The 24,462-nt window shown below is 39.5% G+C and overlaps 1 protein-coding gene across 1 annotated transcript in view; it reads right to left on the bottom strand.

Annotated features, from left to right (window-relative positions):
• shroom3 (shroom family member 3) overlaps positions 1-24,462 on the bottom strand; it is a 135,805-nt gene that overhangs the window by 21,243 nt on the left and 90,100 nt on the right. The window contains 3 exon segments of the mRNA XM_031903546.1: positions 5,231-5,728; positions 6,720-7,595; positions 8,304-8,371. Coding sequence (XP_031759406.1) covers positions 5,231-5,728; positions 6,720-7,595; positions 8,304-8,371 — 1,442 coding nt within the window.

Raw genomic sequence — 24,462 nt, 5'->3', positions numbered from 1 at the left:
TGCAAATAAACTTTTATACAGCACCTCTCTAGCACTTTGTGCTCTCCCAGGGCAAAATGTCACCATTTTTATGCTGCCGATTGTCGCGACAATTAGCGTGCATGCGGAAAATACTGCGCACGCTATTTATCACGACAAGAATATCGCATGAAATACAGCGCGTAAAATAGCGCAAGTGTATAGTATAGTGAATCGTGCGAAAAGTTGCCAAAATTAAGAAGCGGTAAAATTTTTAGCGCACGCTAAAAATAGCGCACGTTATTTTGCACTTTAGTGAATCGGGCCCAATATATGGTATATTATACGAGTACCATATAATAACAATAAGTATACCTCCCAACATTTGAAAAGTAGAAGGAGGGACAAAAAATATCTGGCGCGGCAAGAATGTTCAGGCCACGCCCACTTTATGGCCACACACCCCAAAACAGGCCCATTTTACAAAAACACACCTGAAAAGCATAACACGCACAAAGTGCATCAGGAGACATCACACAGTGGCCCCAAACATTTTATGACACATTGTGGCCCTAAGGATTTCATTATGCACTCATGACAGACTCATGACAGACATTGGTAGCCAGGGCCCCCTAAAACATTGGTAGCCAGGTACCCTCTAAAACATTGCTGGTCCTCCCCCCGTGTCCCCATACTATGGGCCACTCCCCACTGCAGCATCCTCCAGCTCCCCCCAGCATCCTCCCCCAACATCCTCCAGCTCCCTCCCAGTGTCCTCCAGCTCCATTCCAGCGTCCTCCCCAACATCCCCCAGCTCCCCCCTAGTATCCTCCAGCTCCCCCCAACGTCCTCCCCAACATCCTTCAGCTCCCCCCAGTATCCTCCAGCTCCCCCGCAACGTCCTCCCCAGCTCCCCCTTACCTTCCTCCAGCTCCCTCCCAGCGTCCTCCCCAACATCCCTCAGCTCCCCCTGCCACCTGCCTGCTTCCTCTGGCTGCGTCCCCCGGCTCTGAATGGGCAGTAGCCATATGGGTCAAGGCAAGCAGGTATCAAAGGATGTGGCTACCTTTAATACAGTATCTAGTTTACAGGAGTCTGACAGATACCACTTCCTGTATCTTTCCATTTGCTGAAAAAACTTCTGCTTGTAGCCAATATTTATCTAGAGATTAGGTGATTACATATGGAAAAAACCCATCTGCTTACCAGATTTTTTTCAAGATAACATTGATATTTAAGATATTACATTTCTGTACATTTGTAATTATTGGAAAGCATCAAAGAACTGTAATGTGCTATAAAGAAGCTATTCAGCTTAACATTTTTGGTAGTAGACCAGGGATCCCCAACCTTTCTTACTCGTGAGCCACAGTCAAATGTAAAAAGACTTGGAGAGCAACACAAGCATCTTAAAAGTTCATGGAGGTGCCAAATAAGGGCTAAGATTGGCTATTAGGTAGCTAAGCACACTATCGGCTTACAGGAGGCTTTATTTGGTAGTAAATCTTGTTTTTATTCAACCAAGACTCGTAACAAAGTCAGGAATTCTACCTGGTTTGGGGGCACTGAGAGCAACAAGGGTTTGGTGAGCAACATGTTGCTCACGAGCCATTGGCTGGGGATTACTGTAGTAGACAGAGGTATTAACCTTTTTTACTGCCAACGGCGTATGGGATACGTCGTGGCGGAAAAAGGGCTTAACTGCCAACGATGTGTCCATCACATTTGAGTTTCTAGCAATGACAGCCCCCTGGGCAATGAGCCAGGGGGGCTGTCATGTGGGTCCAGCGATGTGTCTGCTGCTTCCTGCTTCCCCCCAACGCCGCCACCCACTGCAGCCTGGAAGACAGAGGCGATCGGGTGCTTCAGGACAGGTAATGTGTTGCTTTTTTTTTTTTGCACTTACATACACACTTACATACATTTATACACACTTACAGCACACAATTTAGCAGTTTTTTTTTGTTTGTTTTTGGGTTTTTTTTCATTTTTCACACTAATATACACTTATATACACACACACTGTCACACAACTTTTACACGTACACACATGTATACACAAACACTTTGTTTTTGTTTTTAATTTTACCACTTTGTTTTTAGTTTCTTTTACCTAAAAACTGTTTATTTTGACAGTGTGACTATTGGATCAGATATTCTGACCACTAATTACACCGTCATGTTGATTTGCACAATTTTTGTGGTTTTATCGCATTTTATCCCTGTATAAGTGTTCCTAATCTGTTTTTAGCATAGCTTTGCCAGGTGTAACTTTGGTGTACAAAAATAACTTTGCCTATTTTGAATTAATCAGAATGTGTACTTTCCAAAAATATATGGCTTTCTGGGGGTCTGTGTATAGTTAGGGGGGGTTACTGCACATAATACGTTGACAGGGGGCTCTGTGCAAAAGCTGAGTTGGCAGCCGAGAAATCCATATACGCTATTTTCATTTTGGGGTCAGTACATACCACAGACTTTGGTATATCTATGCATATTGGGCATCAAACTGTTCAGTAGACCTTAGGTGTTCCTATTTGGGGTGACTTGCCTTTGTACGCAAGAAATTGTGTGAGATAAATGCGGCAAATTGCAACATTTTTAGGCGATTTTCTGAAGTGTCATAAAAACCAATTACTTTAGGAAAGCTTTGCAGATTGGTACTTTGGTGTAGAAAGGACTCTTTACCCTAGTTGGATTTGTCAGAATATGTACTTTCCAAAAATATATGGTTTTGTGGGGGTCTCTGTATAGCTAGGGGAAGTTTCTGCACATAATACACTGACAGGGGGCTCTGTATGCAAAAGCTGAACTGGCAGGCGAGAAATCCTTATGCAATATTTTCATTTTGGGTTCAGTACATACCACAGACTTTGGTATATCTATGCATATTGGGCATCAAACTGTTCAGTAGACCTTAGGTGTTCCTACTTGGGGTGATTTGCCTTTATCTGATCTTTATCAAGAAATTGTGAGACATAAATGCGGAAAATTGCAACATTTTTATGCGATTTTCTAAATGTCATAAAAATCTGCAAACTTAGGAAAGCTTTACAGCTTGGTACTTTGGAGCAAAAAGAAATGTTTACCCATTATAGATTCGGGGGGATGTGTACTTTCCAAAATTATATGGCTTTCTGGGGTGAGTGTACTTTCTTTGAAGCATTATCCCACATAAAGGATGTAAATGTGTTGGTTTCGCAGGAGCTGAAATGATATATGATATGGGGGTATGTTCCCATTGGGGCCCCTACATGCCAAATATTTAGATAAACCTATACATATTGGGCATCAAACTATTCAGTGGACCCCTGGTGTTCAAATTCAGGGTGTTTTATCTTGGTACCTAATGTTATGTGGAATATAAGATGATGCAAAGTGGAAGCTTTGAGGGGATTTTTGGAAATGTCATCAAAATTGCTAACTTTAGAAAAGCTGTGCGGCTTGGTACTTTGGAGTAGAAAGACACGGGTACCCATTTTAGATTCGGGGGAATGTGTACTTTCCAAAAATATATGACTTTCTGGGGTGAGTGAACTTTTTACAAGCTTTATCCCACATAAATGATGTAAATGTATTGATTTTGCTGGAGCTGAAATAACAGAAATGATTGATCATATGGGGGAATGTTCACATTGGGGCCCCTACATGCCACATACTTAAGTAAACCTATACATATTGGGCATCAAACTGTGGACCCCTGGCGTTCATATTTAGGGTGTTTGGTTACTTTATGACCTGTAGGAGATAAGATACTATAGACTGGAAGCTTTGGAGGGATTTTTAAAAAAAAATCACAAATTTTGATAAAAACCAATAACTTTGCGACTTGATAGTTTGGAGTAGACAGACTGTTGTGCCTATTTTGTATTCCCCAGAATCTGTTCTTTCCAAAAATGCACAATTTTCTGGGATAAACCTTCTGTTAGTGGAATTTTTGTCCTTGAAATCTAAAGTATGCAGCTTTCTGAAGCAGTGCTTTGGAAATTTGGTAGTGTACTGCTGGGAGTTTTTGACCTATACAAGTGAGAAATCTCCATAAAACTATATATATTTGGTATGGGCAAGTTCAGGAGACATGGGACTTTCCAAATCAGTTGTATATTCGTGCATAAAAATTTTTTTTCTAGTATGTGTGTTTATATTATGGAAAATTTGATTTTTAGACATTTAGAAGCCTATATCTTATTACAGAATTGGGATTACACAAAAATTCTACCATATTTTGAAAGCTTAGGTTGTTCTGAAAAAAACGACATATTGTTTTCCTGGGTAAACTAAAAGTCCTATCGAGGAAAGGCCCCTAAAGTGATTGTCTGGCAATACAAGTTCCGCTTTAACCAAAACGGCTGGTAGTAAAAGGGTTAAAGCTATTGCAATCTTCATCCTTATTTTTTATTTTTGCTGTTGTTTTTGATTTTAGACTGCTATCTGGTTGCTAGGGGTCTTATAGTAAACAGACAGTAGTTTGGAAGGAAGAATGGAATATAAACAGAGGACTGTTTAGGTAGAGATAAGCAATATAAGATATGAATACAAATAAAAGGGATTAATTTTAGGGGGTTAATGACTATGAAACCAGATAGCATTTTCAGTCCCACATCGATTAGAGTCAAAATAGGAAATCAAATATTTAAAAATAAATAATAAACAATGAATGCTAATTAAAAAGTTGCTTAGAACAGCCCTATCTATTACCAAATTCATTGTTATTCATAGGGTACTATGGAAGCAAAGGCTTTAACATATGTGTCACCATTAAACATACAAATAAATTAGGTTGAGGAGACTGCCGCATACAGACAAAAGCAAACAAAAGGAATAAGGGCGAAACCGGTCTGTAGTTGGGAATCTGATCAGCTATTGTCCTGGCTTCAGCTTCAAACCCAGTGGGTGAGCTTTAGCCTATAGGATAAACCCATGTAAAAGGGATTTTTTTAAGAGTTTGGTATTCACTCCCAGAATTCCTTTTGTTTGCTTTTGTCTGTATGAGGCAGTCTCCTCAACCTAATTTATTTGTTTGTAGAACCACATGGTGACTCTACCTAAGCTGATCAGAAAACCCTACACTACACTGATGAGCCCCCAATAAGGGCGAAACCGGTCTGTAGTTGGGAATCTGATCAGCTATTGTCCTGGCTTCAGCTTCAAACACAGTGGGTGAGCTTTAGCCTATAGGATAAACCCATGTAAATGGGATTTTTTTAAGAGTTTGGAATTCACTCCCAGAATTCCTTTTGTTTACCATTAAACATAGAACTTTATCACTTACTTTTCACTATCCGGTGCTATAATGTTATTTGCCTGCTTTTTTGCTTTAAGCTTCTGATTCTTTTCCTTTAATGCACTGCTGCTTTTGGTAAACAAGCCCTCTATTAAATCCATAGTTGTCTTCATCTTGGAGTCAGGATCTAGAATATTAGCAAGGGATTTGTCCATGGTCACAATTTCCTTTGCCAGTTCTTGTGATTTGGCATCTTCCGGAGACACAAAGTCTGTTCTAACACATGGTAAGGTGCTGTGGCTGTCACTGAAACTGAAATTCCTTTCTAAACTTAAAATACTGGTGTCTGCCCAGTGGGGATGGGTTACATGTTCTTCAGTAGGTTTAGCTGGATCCACCGAGGAAGCTGTAGGCTCATTTGATGGCACTACAGAGGAAAGTCTATGTAGTGGAATGTCAGTATCCCTTTTTGTGATTCCTGAATTCAACAAGTATAAAACACTGCTTTCTGTGCTTTCTGCATATTCTGATGTAGACTGATGATATCTGGAAAAATAATACTTGTTTTATTACCTTTGCAATACAACCAATTATCTAATGGTATGCAAAACCGAACATGTAAGATAATTCAGAAAAACATTAAAGACAAGCAAAATCAAAATATTATTGGGGGAAAGGACCTCCCAAATTCCCAAGGGCCTATAAGTACTAACCTCCAACCACAGGCTGTTTCCCCTATTTGTTTCAGATTGTTAGCTTTAGTGAGCAGGTACTTTTTTTACCAATAAAATAAGTTATCACTTGTCTTTTTGTATGTAATCTGTATAAAGTGCCGTACATGTTGGCCCTTTGTACATATGTGTAAATTTTAAAAAAATCATAGGTGGGGTTTTAAAGGTACCTCTTTAATACAGAAAGGTATTGCAGTAATGCAGAATGCAGTACCTAAGCTAGTAAAAGGTGGGAAATTATCTTAGAATGAATGCTGCAGAAAATAAATCAGAGGTGCAATCCAGAGAGCATATGATTAGCAGGTTAATTAAAATACTTTTAAAAAAGCATTTCAGGAATATATTTTGGGAAAGGTAAGCACAAGACAAGTAGCAAAGAGTGTAGGTAAAGAGTTGAGTTTAGAGACTGACCATGGTATGGAAACACTTTTTATACAGCGATGCATTATAAGGGAGCATTTGAAAGCAAACAGTTCATATGGGAAAAGCTGCATTCTTACAAAATAATGTTGCTCTCTATGTAAAGTTGCCACCTCACCTAATTAAAACCAGACACAAACGCATGGTCTTACTTACACAGAAACTGATAGCACAGTGCTAAAAGCTCTAAAATCTGGATTCCTTGCTATTTAGTCATAAAGGATGCAAATTTAATATATCCCCTGTTTAAAAGGTGTCAAGTGAATGTAAATATTTGGTCACTATTTTAAAAAAATGTGTGAGCATCAAACTGTGCTGCACACCACAATTGTTTGAGTTCCCATACACAGGGACAGATGGTAAGGTTGCTACTATATGTAAGTTACCTTTCATTGATTTTCTTGTTTACATCTTTAGAAATGTCTTCTGTGTTTTCCCGTGTTTCATCCAGAATGTTGGGAGCAAAATGGTATTTTTCTATTTTTTCTTGTAACAGTGCATCTTCTAGGCTTGGAGGTGGGAAGGGAGGTGGAGATGGAGGAATGACAGCCCCAGAAAATGATTCTGTATCCTGCTCTTTAACAAAAACCTCATCATCACCCTCTTCCTCCTGACCAGTCATAGGTGACTGGAGGCAGGACTCTGATATATGTAGAGAAATTTTGCCACGGTGAAAGGTGGTCTCTGCCTCGGATGAACTGCTACTCCACATGGCATTGTTTTTCCAACTAGTGGAAAATTTTGGTCCAGCTGAGGGTCCTGAAGATTTATTTTGTTGGACAGTTCCATTAATTGAATTGGCAATTTCAGTTTTAAAAGGCTGTAGCCTTTGTGTAGACGTATATTTTGCACATCTTTCTATATCAGTAAAATCTTCAGATGATTTTTTTTCAGGTAAACACCATTCCTGGTGACTTTTTTCCTTATTGTCAATTGGAGAAGCACTTTCCTTTCCATGCTTCCCAGAATAAAGATATTCTTCAGCAGTAATATAGTCAAGTGAAGTGAGAGTGAGTGAGGTCTGTGCCACTTTAGCAGGAACTGAATGAATTGGCAAGGCTAATGGTACCTGCATTGCTTCAGTGTGATGGTTGTAAGTTCCACTAGGACTAGTGCTCCGAGCATTGGTATTTCTCTGAGTTTCTAATGGAACCGATCTCTGAACAGCTAAAAATTTTTCAGGAAACTGGCCTTCATTATCAGTATTGTGTTTAAAGGATGATTGGAATGACATTTGTTCAGAATTATTGCTTTTTACAGACCTAAAACTAAAGAGAGTAAAATAAGGTTCTATGTTTTTAAAAAAAAATATATATATATATAAATATCTATCCTGGTATTATTGATTGTAATTAATATGTTTTCTATAAAATATTCCTGCTTCATGCCATCAAAACCCATACTTACCTTTCTAACATTAACTATTGTGGTAGTCTAAGAAGAGGTGTAAAATATGCTTTGTGTGGTCCTGTGCCTATGTGAATAAATAGTGAAACTGGGGACAGGGTGGTACATAGCTGCCATAGGTGGCATTTATAGAAGTTATGTACCTTATCCATAGAGTTCACTATACCAGCCCAGTTAATTAGCCTTACGGTATGGAAGCAGTGAAGTAGTGATGATCAATGGCGGCAACAGATCCATACTATGTAGGTGTTTATTGAGCATGCTCGAGAGCTGCTCAGCACCCTATTTACATAAAGAGCCCTTATAGAAGTACCTGAGACAATGTTGTAGCCTTTGTCGAGATCTCTTAAACCTTCAGGAAGACTAGTACATCAGAAAAGGCTTCTCTAATACTCTGCTCAGCGCGGGAAGAGGGATCGGGTGAGTTAACCCCTTAAGTGCATGGTGGTCATTTGCATTATACTAGCTCACCAGTCCCTCAGCACTTTCTCTATACTTTTCAGTGCTCTCCATAATTGTATGAGGTTACAGAAAAAACGAAATAGAAAAGTAAATAGACATACCTGGTTCCATTATTAGAAGTTAAGGCATACAAAGTTTTGTTGCTAAGATCATGCCTTAACATATATTCCTAAAATAAAAATACATAAAAATAAAATGTTTGTTAGAAAGTATATTTAATAACAAACCAGTTCTGCATAAAGTATGGTACAGACATTGATATTCTGAGACAATTTGAAAACTGCAAAAAATAAAAAATGAAAACCAATTGCAGTTTTTTAGCTTTATCTTCAACAGCTCTCCAGTTTGGAATTTCAGCAGCTATCTGGTTGCTAGGGTCTTGTCATAGGCGGATTTTCAATAAGGCTAGGAAAGGCTAAGCCTCTCCAAACCTGCTTGACACCTTAAAAAAAAAATCAAAACAAAAAACCTCACTCTGTTTCTGCACTGTCCTGCAAATTTTCTCCTGTTTCTGCAGGCTCCGCTTCTGCTGTAATCAGCTATGCTCTGATTGGATCTTTCTTCTTGTGGATTCTCCAATCAGAGCACAGCTTTCTTGACAGACAGTAAAATTGACCAAAAAATTTACCCTCCGCCTATGGGTCTTGTGTACCTTAGCAACCAGGCAGTGGTTTGAATGAAAGACAGGAATATGAATAGGACAGGATATGAATACAGGAATATAACTAGGGCAGGATATGAATATAAAGATAAGGAATAGAAAGTAACAATAACAATAAAATTGTAAGCTCAAGAGGAATAGTTTTCTGACTGCTGGGGTCAAGTGCCCCCATTTGAAAGCTGTAAAGATGTACAGAAAAGGCAAATAATTAAAAAAAAGTTAATTTGGCCAGATCAGTTGCACTTCCATTGTATTTGTATACTTTATTTAGCCTTGGAGTGCTCCCACAACCTCTTTTTGTGTATTTAGTGTATTTAAATAATTCAAAAACAATAAAAATAGGGTATTCTATAACATAATAAGTTTACTTAAAGGTGAACCACCCCTTTAAAGGCAAAAAACTTTCCACTACACCCAGCGTCAGTGCTCCACTCATCCGCTGGTCACCCTTCTCCGACATGCTGCAGGTAATTTAATCTAATTTCTGACAAAAGCAGTCTGCAGGCAGTACCTCATATGTGGGCAGAAATTACATTTCTATAGAGTCTCTGAACACATTGATTTTTTTTTACACACAAACTAAATTAAATACCTATTAACCCTTTAAGTGCCAGCAAAATTTCACATTTCTGTTCCCCCAGTGTCAGACGTTTTGTATACATCCTGTGCTCTCTCATTTTAGGGGTATTTACTGGAGGGGGGAGTTTAGTTTAGCTAGGAAAACTATATATCTTTTTTTCAGGGAAGCTGAGCTTTCCAAATCTGGAATCTGTATTTTCACTTCTGGAACAAGATTTAGAGCTCTAAAAATTTTTTTTATATTTTTCATGATATAGGGATTTATACCAGAAGCATTTTTCATTTTATGGACAAAAATTCAACTGATTTAGAAAGCCTCATGTCTCCCAAACGTGACAATACCTGATATGTATAGTTTTATGGAGATTTCTGACTTCTATAGATCAAAAACTCCCAGCAATATATTACCAAATTTTCAAAGCATTACAGCAGAATACGGCATATTTAGATTGTAAAGCCAAAAATCCTGGAACATTAGGTTTACCCCAGGAAACCATATATTTTTGAAAAGTACACATTCTGCAGAATTCAAAATGGGTAACCATGTTTTTCAACTCCTAAGTACCAAACAGCAATGCTTGCCTGAATTTAGCAGTTTCTATAAAAAATTATGATAATTCTAAAAATCTTCTCAAACCTTCCATTTTTAAGCACCTTATCTCCCATATAATATTTGGTATCAAGAAAACGAATCTTAAATATGAAAGCCAAGGGTTCACTGAACAATTTGATGCCCATTGTTCATAGGATCCCAAAAGGAAGTTAGTACATACAAAGTGCATACACTGCAATATAAGCTCCCGGCATGTGTATGTGTGTCTAGGGTACAGAGACCCTAGAAAACCATATATTTTCCGAAAGTACACATTCTGACAAAATAAAAATAGGCAAATACATCTTTATACTGCAAATTACCAAACTAGAAAACTATGCTAAACACAGGGCCGCTGCTGGCCAAATGGGTGCCCTAAGCAGAAAATGCCCCCATAGTAAGTGCCCCCAATAGCCCCCATAGATTGATTGAACTATCCGGGACAGCGGGATGCGCTATAAAAACCGGTGGGACAGTGTTGGGGGGTATGTTATAATATATAAAAATGTTTTTTTTTTTGGAGCAGCTGGGATGGTGCCCCCCTGGGAGTTTGGTGCCCTATGCAGACTGAGTACTCTGCTTATAGGGAGCGGCGGCCCTGGCTAAACATAATGGTTTTTATGAGATTTCTAAAAATCGTCACAAAGCTTGCATTTTGCCCCATTATGTACATTTCAACATAAAACATTCTAAATATAAACGTCAGGGGTCTACGGAACAGTTTGATGCCCAGTATGCATAGAATTACCAAACTATTTGGGTTACAGAGGTATGCAGATGAAAGTAATACATATGAAGTTTCACATCTGGCACTCTGGCTGGTGCAATTTTTGCACCTGGTATGTGCATTATGTGCCATAAGACCCCCTAACAGTACGGAGACCCTAGAAAACCATATATTTTACAAAAGTACACATTCTGGCAAAACAAAATGGATAAATACATCTTTCTACTGAAAACTACCAAACTACAAAGCTATGCTAAACATAACGTTTTTTATGAAATTTCTGAAAATCGTCACAAAGCCTGCATTTTGCCCCACATTTCGTAACTTATCAACATAAAACACTCTAAATATGAATGTTAGGGGTCTACTGAACTGTTTGATGCCCAACATGCATAGATTTACCAAACTATGTGGTGTACAGAGGCATCCAAATTGATACACAGCAGACAACATGTCCATGGGCAAAGACAAGTAACAAAGAAATGTGAAAAATGAGAAAATGTGAAAATGAAAAACTTTTTTTGCCTAGTGAAATCTGCAGTCAAAATCACAGTTTTTAGAGTATTTTGGCTTGTGCAAATTGTCAAGCGAACAACACCTATGCATAACTGAAAATGCAATAAAATGGCTAAAAATGCAATAAAATGACAAAATGCACCAAAATGACAGAAAATGTAATATAAGTACCAAAAAAAAAGTGTGTGCTTGCACGTGTATGTGACACTAACCTGGGGACAAGCAGGCTGGAGATCCGCAGGAGGGACCCTTCTCTGCTGGATCCTGTGAGTGGGTGGGGTGGGGGGGAGCAGGAAACGACAGGCACATAGTAACAATGTGCCTGTTGTTTCCTATGGGGCCCCTGGGCAAACCCGGAAGTACGGCAGAATGTAGAAGCTACGTTCTGTGGCACTTGGGTACTTTTATCCACAGAATGTAGATTCTGCGTTCTGTGGCAATTAAAGGGTTATCAATCTGGTGTGCGTATTTACCAACAACTGGCATACAACCAAACAGTTCATTTTAAGGGCCCTGTCAGTAAGAGCTCAAAATCTTAAAGAGGACCTGTCATTGAGACATTAAAAAGCTGTTAAATAAAAATCCTTTTCAAGTTAAACATGGAACCCAAATTAATTTTTTATTAACACATTCATACCCATTATAAAGCATTTCAAAATCATATATTGCCTGACTCGCCTTTATGCCTCGGGCATAGAGACGTTTCCATTCAGCACTTTCTAGATATCACTGCACTCCTCACTCATTGCTACCAGCTTAGACAGCTATAAAGGAGGAAGTAGTGTTATAATTATTATTATTAATAACATTTATTTATAAAGCATAGTGTTATGGCCATTATGTTGGACATCTGCTCATTACTGCCTTTATAGATTACATTTTTGCCTAGCTAACTATATTAAAAAAAATATATATATTTTGTGCAATCTATTTTGCCTATTTTAATTTTTTTTTTTAAATTGTATTTTTATTGAGTTTTAATCCTGGTACAAATATAGATCCATCTGAACATATGGCTATATAAAAGCATGGTAAGGCGAGAGAAAGGCATATAAAGTGCTGTACATCTTTACAGAGAAATCGAGAATACATTCTCTAGCCTCCTATACAGTCGAATAACGGGGTCCAGCTGGTGAAGTCATGGGAGATTCTTGCGTTGCATGGACTGGTTGTTAGCCATACGGTAGTGGATCGTCTGGCAGAATAATTAAAACATTTATAACAGGGGGAAAAAAAGGAAGGAACCAAATTTGGGAGGGGGAAGGATCAAAGGGGGATATAGAACTGGGATAGGGGGGTGGGTGAGGTAGAGGGATAGAGTGGGTAGGGGGGGTTGGGGAAATCCTGTCTGGTATAGTTACAATTTTACCATATGGGTGATGCTCAGGAGCATACGGATAAGTGATGGGAGAGTCTTAGGGGGCTGTAGTGGGCTAGAGGGGGAGAATGAGTGAAATTCTGCTGGTTAGTAGGGTGCGCACATGGGGTCGGGGTCCCAACTGGGGCCCGTGTTTAGCCCTATTTTGTTCATCCATGTTGGCAGAATCCCAAATCTGAGCAAGAGAATTTATGTGGTTAAGACCTTATGCGAGACATAAACGCCTGTAGGTGTCTGTGTTTGTAAATTCTTTCCAGTAGAACCATTTAGTAGTAAACTTCAGAATTGGATTTCAGCTCCTCAAATGTATGGATCTCTGCCACTTTGTGTAGCCAGTCCCTTATTGTGGGGCTTTCTATGGTTCTCCATTTTACTGGTATAAGAGCTTTGGCTGTGTCTAACAATATTGGGACTAAAGAATTTCTATATGTTTTAGTTGAGGAGAGGGTATCATGTAGCAGAATTGTCAGGGCGGTATTGTAGACCAAAAGAGGGTCAATGCTGGGCAGCTCCAGAATATGTGCGTGAGAGTACCTGGGTGTTTACTGCATCTCCAGCAGTTTGGGGAGACTGCACTATATATTTTATTTAATTTTGTGGGATATCTGTACCATTTGGTTAGTATTTTATAGTTGAGTTCTTGTATTTTTGTACATTGGGAGGAAGTGTGTATTAAGCGAATCATTTTGGTCCATTGGGTTTCATCTATATTAATGTTAAGGTCTTTCTCCCACTTTGTTCTAAAGTGGTCTGCCGGGTGTGGTCTAAGGTTCAAAATCTGTTTGTATAGAAGTGAGATGGCCCTTTTGGGGTCTCTGTCTTTGGCCCACATTTGTTCTATTTCTGTTGGTTCTGGCTTCTCTTTGTGTGGTGGGAAGCTTCATTGTATGAAGTATCTGATTGGCGATATTTGAACCTATCTAGGTCAGTGGGGGGGGGGTGTCGCCTAGTAGGTCTTCTAGGGTTTTGAGTTGGTTTCGTTTGTAAAAAAAGCTGGTTCCAGAGTGTAGTTCTAGCTTCCATTTCTTGTAGTTATCTAAATCTAGCCCTGGGGTAAAAGCCGTGTTACCAAAGACGGAGAGAAGAGGCGTGGGTGAATTGCTCCATTTTCCTGACTTGGTTAGGGTGTCCCAGGTGTCTAGGGTATATCTCAGTTTAGTATCTGTTTTGTCTCTATATATTCTTTCGGAGTGGGATAACCAGATAGCTGCCCATAATGGAGTGGTGGAGGATTCCTGTTCCACTCTGATCCATAACTTTGAAGTTCTATGGAAGGACCAGTCTAAGCATCTGTTTATAACAGTCGCCTTGTGGTATCCTTCCCAATCAGGAAGACTGAGGCCCCCGTCAGATTTTAGAGCGCAAAGTGTATTTCTAGCCAGTCTGGGGTTTTTGTTGTCCCACACAAATGATTTAGTTAGTGTTTAATGTGCGGAGTGTATTTATTGGTGGGGGATATGGGATAACTTGAGAGATATAGAGAAATCTGGGTAGCACATTCATCTTGAGGGAGTTAATGCGACCTATCCATGATAGGGTTGGTTTAGACCAGTTGTGTAGGTCTGTTTTGATGGTGTTAAGAAAGTCTCCGTAGTTTGTCTATTGTGAGCTTTAGATCTGAGTAAATCTTAATTCCTAGATATGTGAAATAGGAGTGGGACGTTTTAATCGGAAAATTGTGCATTACCTCTGTGAACTCTGCAGGGGGGATAGATAGGTTTTGGGCTACTGACTTTGTTAGGTTAATCTTAAAGTTGCTTATCAGGGCGAAATTTTTGAGCTTGTTTAGCAAGTTAGGTAGTGTAATTCGTGGGTTCCTAAGGAAGAAGAGTAGGTCATCGGCATAGGCAGCAATTTTATGCTCTCTATTTCCTATTTTGATGCCGCTAATGTCTGGGTTATTTCTGATTCTACCTAAAAAGCTCTCTAAGGATAGGACAAATAAAAGTGGGGAGAGTGGGCAGCCTTGGCGAGTCCCATTGCGAAATGTGAAATGGTAGGGAGAGTTCACCATTAATGCGTAGCTTTGCAGTCGGGGATGTGTATAGTGTGGAAATCCATGCTTGCATTCTAGGGCCTAGATTAATAGCAGCTAGTGAGCTCTTTAAGAAAGTCCAGTCCACCCTGTCGAAGGCCTTCTCCGCATCGGTGGAGAGGAGCATTGCAGGAATGGACTGTCTTTTACAGATAAACCCGACTTGTTCTGGGGATATCAAGTCTGCTAAAATTTGATTAAGCCTGGTAGCTATGACATATAATTTCGTGTCTGTGTTCAATAAGGAAATTGGTCTATAGCCCCCTGGATCAAGAGGTTCCTTTCCTTTCTTATGTATGAGTACAATATGAGCTTCTAGTGCCTCCGGGGGTATATTTTTGTTGTTGGAGATGGAGTTGGAAGCCTCCACTAAGTGTGGAACAATGTGGTCTCCAAATTCTTTGTAATATGAAATGTAAAACCCATCTGGGCCCAGTGCCTTTCCAGATTTGGTAGACTTGATGGCGCATAAAAACTCCTCTTTGGTCAGGGGAGCGTCTAAAGTGGTTAAAGCATCCTTTGATATTGTAGGGATTTTGGATTCTTGGAGACATGTATGACAGAGGTGTTGTTTCTGTTGGTGGTTAGGGTCAGCTAGTTGGTATAGTTTAGTATAAAATTGGCGGAAGACTTCCGCTATTTCTGAGGAAGTTGCTACTGTAGAGCCCCCTGCAGATCTTATTTTTGTTATGTGGTTTCTTAATTATTTTTTCTGTAGGGCTGCGGCTAAGAGGCAGCCGCATTTGTTGCCATGTTCAAAAAAAAGTTTTTTATTAAACTCAATTGCTTTCCTTAGATATGAGGAGTAAGTATAACGTAGTTCCTTTCTAGCTTGCGTTAAGGTATCTAATGTATGGGCAAATTTGGAGAGTTTATGTTGTGTCTCTAGAGATTGAATTTTAGTTATTAGTTGTTGTAGCTTGGCGTTTTGTTCTTTTTCCTGGCGCCTATTTTAATTAATTCCCCTCTAATGACGCATTTATGAGCTAGCCAGATTATCCAGGGGTCCATTCTGCCTGTTTTATTTTCTATAAAATATTGTTGAATTTTCTGGATCAGATCTTTTTTGGTAGATTGGTCTCTCAGAAGGGAATAATTTAGTCTCCAGGTTGATGATCGGTGATGGGGTGTCTTATGTTGAAGTGTACATGTGATGGGGGCAAGCAAGTTTATATTTAATTCTGTTTATGAGGCCTTTTAGAAAAAGGTATCTGCCTGAGTTGTCTGAGTGTGATGCTAGAGGGGTGAAACCTAACGAATCAGCCACGAGGATCATTACACCTCTGGATTTGTTATGGTATGCTGGTGGTGACTGTGGAGAAACCCCTAAATCTGAGGAGCGGAGTTTGATTTTTCTTAAAATGTGTTTCTTGAACAAGCATGATTTGTACCCGCGCAAGACTGTATCTTTTAATAGGTGAGTTAAGACCTTTCGCGTTGATGGAGCCGATACGTATGTCTGTCATGATTTCGGTGTCAAGCGGGTGGGTCGGGTGGCATCCCCTAGCCCAAGTGCGAACCGTACTGTTGGGATAGACAATATGTGAGTTTTCCAGACAGGGTGGGAAAATGAAGGGAGAAAGATACAGAGAAAAAAACTTATATACATAACTGTAATATTTGCTAGAACCCAGGGTGCAGGGCAAAAATTGACCATACAGTGGGTGTGACTTAAACCCCTGTCACATCCATGATATACCCAATGGTCTATCCCCTGGGGTGTGTGGGGTCAGCTTTTGTGTGGCTCCCGCTCACAAGCCATTTATGGTAGTTTGGGGCGCAGGCCCCCTCTGTGTTGCCTATTGTTATGATGGGGATATTAGTGGCCTGTTACTGCAAAGGAGGGGAGAAGAGGAAGACAAAAAAAAAAACCTCGGGGGGACCAAAAGGGGGGATTTGTCTATGTCTGCTAGCTTCTTTACGTTTTTATAAACAAGGCTTACATCTTGTAGGGGAGGGGGGGGTGTATCTTTTCCAAGCAGCTTGAAATCATGGCCCTAAGTAAACCTCCTTTCAGTTAATAAAGTCATCTTTGTGGGGGTATGTGTGTAGGTACACATACACACACCCTAATCACCCGCCCAGCTTACTTCCCGCCCTCTCCTCCAGCTCTATACCGTCCATACTCTTTTAATACTTCAACCCGATGACAGTGGAACTATCAGATTAGTGCCAGGGAGTGAGAGAGGACCGAACTGTTTCGACAATGTCCAGCATGCCTTGATGGTTGGGTGGTCCATGGTGAGGAGGAGTGGGTGAGTGGTGAAGCTGGGTTTTCGCAGGTGATCATTATGCGCTGAGGTATAGTGGTGAACAGTACAAGTGGTTACTGTTTGTGCCTGTTCAAGTCTTGTGCAGTAGAAAAAAAAAAAGGGTCCAAGGTAGATGTCCCAGGTTGATGTTGTTGTGTGCCGTCAGCATGGAAGTTGAGCGTCTGTGGCTGATCGTTGTGTGTTAACAGTGTCCAGGCGGGGTATCCGCAGTTATTTATTGAGTGTCGGCAGTGTCTATGCTTGGTACCCATAGCTAAAAGTTATGCGATGCAGTGATTATGTCCAGACTGAATGCCTGTAATTGGTCGTTATGTGCCAGCAATGCTCCCGTCGGATATCCATGTCCGGTCATTATATACCGGTATACTGGAATGTGAGTTCGTGGAGCAAGTAGTTACATTTTGCGTGTTAGCACAACTTATTACAGCAGATGATAATAGTGATGGTGGTAGTGGGAGAGAGAGAGAGAAAAAAAAAAAAGGGGGGGGGAAAAAGTTGTTCTCTTCTATCCTGTAAATGTCTGTACGAAGGCCAAACTTGTCCTGTTGTAGATAGTTCTTAGTGCTAAGAATGTGCCAGATATATTGTCCATTGTGACGCAAATTGTAGGGAGAACAGTTTTATTCCATGCTATCCGTGGAGTTTGGACTGGGCAATTTATGTTTTCTGCCCCTGCTTTGCCAGTGTTGTATGTCGAGAGCCTCAAGTGGGTTGCCATTGTAGGCCAAGTCTCTCCGTTCCTTGAGGTCAATTTCAGGGAGACCTAGAAAGTGGCAGAACTCATCTGTTCCCTCTGACTCCTTTAATGTGTATTGCTTGCCGTCTTTCGTTGCGGTGAGGGCAAATGGGAAGCCCCATCTGTAGGCTATGTTTTTAGCTCTTAGGGCAGCGGTGAGCGGTCTGAGGGCCCGCCACTGTTGGATTGTTAGCCATGCTAAATCTTGGAATATGGCAATTTCGTAATTTTGGTATCTGTAACGTTCCACATTAAGCAAAGTCCGCAATATGTCCTCTTTTATAGTGAATTTATGAACGCAGCATATCACGTCCCTGGGTTGTTCGGATCTGGGGGTTCCCAATGAGCGGTGAACTCTATCTAGCTCTAGTGGGGTTGTTGGGTCTTTTCCCAGGATAGTATTAAAGATTGTGCTCACCGTTTGGCGCAGCTCTGATGGGGAGACCGATTCCGGAATACCACGGATCCTGAGATTGTTACGTCGTCCCCGATTGTCCAGATCCTCCATGTGTTTTCTCAGCAAATAAATGAATCTGTGATGATCGTTAATTCTGTGTATTACTTGGTTATGCGATTGTTCCGTTGATTCGAGTCTGGCGTCCATTTTGCTGTATGCATCGCCTATGGCCTTTAATTCAGACTTAATCTCTGCGAAGTCCACCTTATGGGACTCCTGTAATGTTTTGGCCATGGCCCGTAGGTCTTCCTTGGTCGGAAGAGCAGAGAGTAGGGATCTCAGGTCTGGCGGTATAGAGATTGAGCTGAAGCCCGACGCTGTGGATCCTGTGGGGCTTGGGCTGCATGTCCTGTCCTCCGCCAACTTGGATTCTCGGGTTCCGGAACGGTGTGGGTTTTTTTTGCCCAAGAACGGGGACATTGTGCTCTGGGAGCTCTGTGTAGCATTCTGTGAGGATTGCTCCATCTTTTTATGATGTTTCCCCACGAGTAGGTAATGTGAGGCAACACTTATATTAGCACTTCAGTCAGCTTGTGGCGGGAGCGACAGAGACCTGCATCCGTTCAGCTTGCCATCCGGCCACGCTCCCCCCATTTTCATTTTTACACTGAACTGCTACTTTAAGGAAGTAGGGATAGCTGAGACAGTTGCGGCTGTAGTCAACCGTTCATCAGCCAAGACCCCATTTCCCAGTAATAACTTGCACATTCTATGATTAACTGACCTGCTAATAAGGAGTCACAGATGTCTGCAAAAAGTTATGGTAAGTGAAGTTTTATGGGAGTTTTGTGGCAGCTATGAATACTGCACCCATTCTGTAAATGTCCAGCAAAGAAGCACAGCTCATGTTCAGCCGAGAGGCTTCCGTTCCTTGAAATGCTTAGGATGCAAATCTGTGAGGGGATCTGAAAACATTTGTGTTCGTGATCAGTTAGCTTAAAGGGATAGTTTAACTTTAAATTAACTTTTAATATGATGAAGACATTGATATTATAAGACAATAATTCTTCTTTTTAATGGTTTTTCAGTTATTTAGCTTTTTGTTCAGCAGCTCTACATTTGGTATTTCAGCAGCGATCTGGTTGCTAGGGTCTTATTTACCATAGCAACCAGGTAGTGGTTTAAACAAGAGATGGGAATATGAATAGTTAAGAGGCCTGAATGGAAAAATTGTAGCCTCGCAGAGCAATACTTTTTGGCTGCCGGGGTCAGTGACCCCCATTTGAAAGCTGGAAAGAGGAAGGCAAATTATTCTAGGACTATAAGGAAGACCAATTGCAAAGTTGCTAGGAATAGGCCATTCTATAACATACTAAAAGTTAACGTAAAAGTGAACCATCCCTTTAGATGTGTTCAAGTTAGTTTCATAGGGAGAGGCAGTGGGTACTGACACCCCCGGCACATTATATACAGTGAGATGCAGTCTGTATTTACAAAACCAGCACATTATATACAGTGAGAAGCAGTGGGTACAGATATTCAGGCCCTGGCACTATAACACTGGCACTGATACACAACATTGGCTTCACTGTAACTAGAAATGATCAAAACAATGACAAAAGTAAAAAAAAAAAAATAGTAAGTGCAAAAAACAACAAGTATATAAAAGCACAATGAGCTTTTTCAGGGGGAAAGAGTTAACTCACCATCCATCTGTTAGGGTAGGTGATAGGGATATTATAGATGTCAGGTGACAAAAAACGATTTATTTCAGCTAGTGATTCAGTCTTTAGAACTGTATAGTACCTGTGGAAGTGGGATGAAATCTGCAGCAAAAATTTGTGAGGTTCTTAGGTAAAGTTTAAAGTCTGCAGATTCTTCTTTTCAGTCTTTATTTCTGAACTGCTTTCAGTTTGTAATATCTCCCCGAGCCCTGTCTGCATTTGTGCCTTGATTGGTCAATTTTACTGTCTGTCAAGAAAGCTGTGCTCTGATTGGAGAATCCACAAGAAGACAGATCCAACCAGAGCACAGCTGATTACAACAGAAATGGAGCCTGCAGGAACAGAAGAAAATTTGCAGGACAGTGCAGAAACAGAATGAGGTTTTTTTTGTTTTGATTATTTTTAAGGTGCCAAGCAGGTTTGGGGAGGCTTAGCCTTCCCTAGCCTTATTGAAAATCCGCCTATGTGTCCCGTTTAGGTTTGGCGAAAAATTTGCATATGATATGAAAATCTGAACATAGTCACAAATGCTTTCTTTATGAAGACAGCTAAACTATTAGAAATAGGTGATCAGAAAAAGGATTAAAGCCCTTGTGTGTTTTAAACCTCTTGCTTCTCATATTATCATAAAGACAGAGGAAGGAGGAGTTCCTGTTTGGCGCTTGTGAGGATGGAGGCTCAGGGATAAAGCTCCTGTTTCCAACGGGTCAAAAATCTGCATTAAAAGCTGCTGTGTATAAAGTTTTTACACATACCTTCCCCTGAGGTGGAAGAGAAGCCGAGGTAGTGACAGGCAGACTTTTAACAGTATCTGCGTTGAGTTTGTAACATTTGTTATAGGCTGCTGGAATTGTTTCAATGGGCCTCTGCCTGAGCCTCGTCCCTCGAGTTACATTTGTAACAGTCTGCTTACATTGTTTCAAATGGCCTCCGCTTAAGCCTCGTCTTTTGAGGTGGAATTGAAGCCTGACGCAGTATCAGGTGTTTATTTTAACATACTCCTCATCGGGTTGCAACATTTGTAACAGACAGCTGATATTATTTCCAATGGCTGCTGCATAAGCCACTTCTCCTGAGGTACTGTTTTAACTGCTCAGTCCAGTTCTGAACTTTGGAACCAAAGTGCTTTTTGCTCATTATTCATGAATCTACTCTGCCTTTTCATATAAAACTTGAATGTGATCCAAATATTACTCTGTTATATTGGTTTCTAAGTTAGTGAACTAGTAAGTAATTGCGAGTAATTGCTACTTTACCTGCAGCTACCCAGAATTGCTATTGTCTCTCAAAATACTAGTTCTGTTTTTACCCCTAGCTGAGAGATACAGTATATCAAGGGGGAGGAAAGGAAGGAGAAGAGTTAAAAAAAAAGGAAGGCATGAGAGAATGGTGAAAACAACTCTTGACTATTTGTGTATATATATATATATATATATATATATAATTTTTTTTTTTTTTTTTTTAATGGAAACACATTATCATACATCATCTATGGCTTCTAAAACAAATGTTAAAACATATGAAAAAGGATACAGAAAAAATGGAAAGCAACAAGATTCAAATGCTTCCAACATTTCTTTACCTCACAAACCAACTTCTCTTAAAACCCCTCTGACTGAGGACTATTCTCTCATTGCAGCGGAAGTTGCCAGGCTCATCAATCCTGTCATCGAGGTTACTATTGAAAAGGCTATTGATAAATTACAAGTAAACATAACCAACATCTCTGAACAACTCATCAACCACGAGAAACGTCTTGATGAATTTGATTTAAAAGTTTCTCAAATTCAGAATGATACATTGAACTTGCAGTCTTAGTTGGATCCCTTTGCCGAAATCGCCTCCGCAGCGTGTGCCATCCCACCGGCGACTTACATTTTCGCCAATGGGATGGTAGTTCGGGGAGATTAGTCGCCTGTGACAAGGGAGATTTGTCGCGGGCGACTAATCTCCCCGTGTGCCAGAGCCCTTAGGAAAAAAGGAAGTTACATATGATTAGATTGTATTGTTTAAAATTGTAATGCCTTTTTAGCATATTATTTTATCTACCTAATATTGTTATGCTATTCACATTAATTGCTAATATTGTTGAATATTTTTGCCCAGTGGATGTTATTACTAGTATGTTAGAGTATCAAATTCTGATATAATTCCAACATAAGTCTTTACCATTGAACATAGTTTCCTGGAATGTCAATGGATTAAATTATCATATAAAAAGGAAAAGTATTTCACAAAAATTAAAAAGCTTTAAATGTGATGTAGCTTTTTTACAAAAGACCCACCTTAATGAATCCAATAACGAAAAGTTAAAAAAGGGTTGGGTGGAGAAGTTGTTTTTTCTTCAGCAGTTAATAAAAAATGTGGTGTAACTATCCTGTTTCACCACAAACTAAATGTAGCTATACTACAATCAGTCAAAGATGAGCAAGGCCAACATATTTATGAAGAGGAAGTGCCTCTACGTAAATATATTGGCCTTGCTCATCTTTGACTGATTGATTGACTGATTGATTAATGACACTCCATGGCACTTATGTTCTGCTTATGCTCCAAATAATGCCAAAAATTAATACTTCTACTGGCTTAAACAAAAGACAGAGGAAGAAAGCTGACTGACTGCCTTAAATATTTCCTTTGTATTTTATAAACAGACCCTGCACAGAATTCAGCAGAAGCTGCTCTTCAATGTGAGTGGTGAGTGGAATAATGGTGCTGCACCTTAACAACTTTTTCTTTTAGGCACTCCCACAAGATCAAACAAACTAGGCTCTTCAGCAATTTACAGCTTCTCTATTGAGTAAATGAGTAAATTTAATGATGCCAGAAAGCCTTTAAAACATGCTATTGAGGGAAAGCCTAATAATAAATCTACCTCCTAATTAGTATATCTTCTATTTTACAGGTGATGTGTATTCAGGTTCAACTGGGGTCATAACATCTCTTGATGAAGTTCAGCACATGCTCCCTGTTGGATACATATTTCAAACAAACTGTTGAGGAGTTACTGAGGCACAACATGCTGCTTATGAACAAGCTAGATAGACAAGATTGGTAAAATGATCCACATGAGACCCATTTCTTTTTCTTTTTATGACTGCATTTACAGATACAAGTCATAGGGGCAGATTTACTAAGACATGAACGCTCCGAGCATATTTCTGCCTAATTTTTCATCGCTTGCGCGACTTTTTTGATGCCCACACGATTTTTTCGCATGCTTGCACAACTTTTTCGTATACTTGTGCTAAAAATTTGGAAAGGTTTTCCCACTGTTTACAATCATTCAGTATGAAAATTTTGTGACTTTCGTTTCACCAATATGATATTATCGTGACAATTACGATTTTTTCGTAAGCATTTTCGTGATATTTGCGATCTTCAGAATTTTTCGTATGCAATCTGAATTTATGCCATTCGGGATTTGCACTCGTGATTTCATGAATGTGCCCCATAGTGTTACCTTACTGAATGCAAGATCTCTAAATAATAATGTTCTCTAATGCTTCTGTAGAGACTGTGCTTATGTTAGAGCTCAGGTCTGGACTGGAATTCAAAATAGGCCCTAAAAGGTGTTACAAGTACACAGAGATCTAAACAACCCCCATCAGCTCACTAAATAGTGACTATGGCATCTTACATGGCACTATGGCATGTTACATGAGCCCCTCTTGCATTTGCCGGAATCCACACACTGCCATTCTGGGACTGTTAGAGCTCTTTGCAGGAAATGCTTTGCAAACAGAGCAGTTTGGCAGTTCCCATTCATATATAATAGGATACACTGTATACAGTACATGTCTGCTTTTGGGAAAATGAGCCCCTAATTCTCAGACACTCACCTATCATTTACTATATATCAAGTAATGCAGTCATTATAAATTTGATGTTGGATGTTGCTGTTATTTTAAAATTAGTTTGCTGAAGAAGTCCCTCATTGTATACCATGTCTCAAGGACGTATTGCAGGCACATCAGTATCCTGCAAGCCTTCTTATAACCCTGGTTAAGTTAAGCCTGAATAATGCTTATTATCAGAAATGACATTTGAATATCTGCCTTTAAATCAAATTATTATTATTATTATTATTAATAAATTATTAAATTTAAAATTTAAATATTAAAATAAATATTAAAATAAATATTAAAAATTAATAATTTAATAAATATTAAAATATTTAAAATTTAAAAATTAAATTATTATCAAATATTTATTATTATTATTATTATTATTATTATTATTATTATGCTGGAAGAGATTACAGCAACAAACATCAAAGGGCCCAGAAGGGAATCTGATTCCTGTCACCCAGCTAATTACTTGTTATTCAAATCCAATGTCTAATGGCAGCAAAATAACACAGAGAAGGCAACCTTACAGTTGGAGAGGAGAAATTGGAGATACAGTTAAATGCTGACACCCTCCATGAAATATTTATGTACTTAGAATTTACACATTTTCTACATAAAAGCAATAACTACTGAGCCAAAAAAGTTAATCTACAGTCACTTCCCACTGTTGAGAACTTTTAAGAAGTAGTGCACACAAGCACAATTGTTATTCAAATACAGATAGATGTCAAGAGAAACTTCATCAGTTCTGGTTGTGCTTTGCCTTTAATTCCCATGTAGAGGAATTGGAA

This window comes from Xenopus tropicalis, chromosome 1, assembly GCF_000004195.4.
Source record: "Xenopus tropicalis strain Nigerian chromosome 1, UCB_Xtro_10.0, whole genome shotgun sequence".
In the NCBI taxonomy this organism is placed as follows: Eukaryota; Metazoa; Chordata; class Amphibia; order Anura; family Pipidae; genus Xenopus; species Xenopus tropicalis.
The sequence above is the reverse complement of the archived record's forward strand: the minus strand, read 5'-3'. Positions and strand labels throughout refer to the sequence as shown.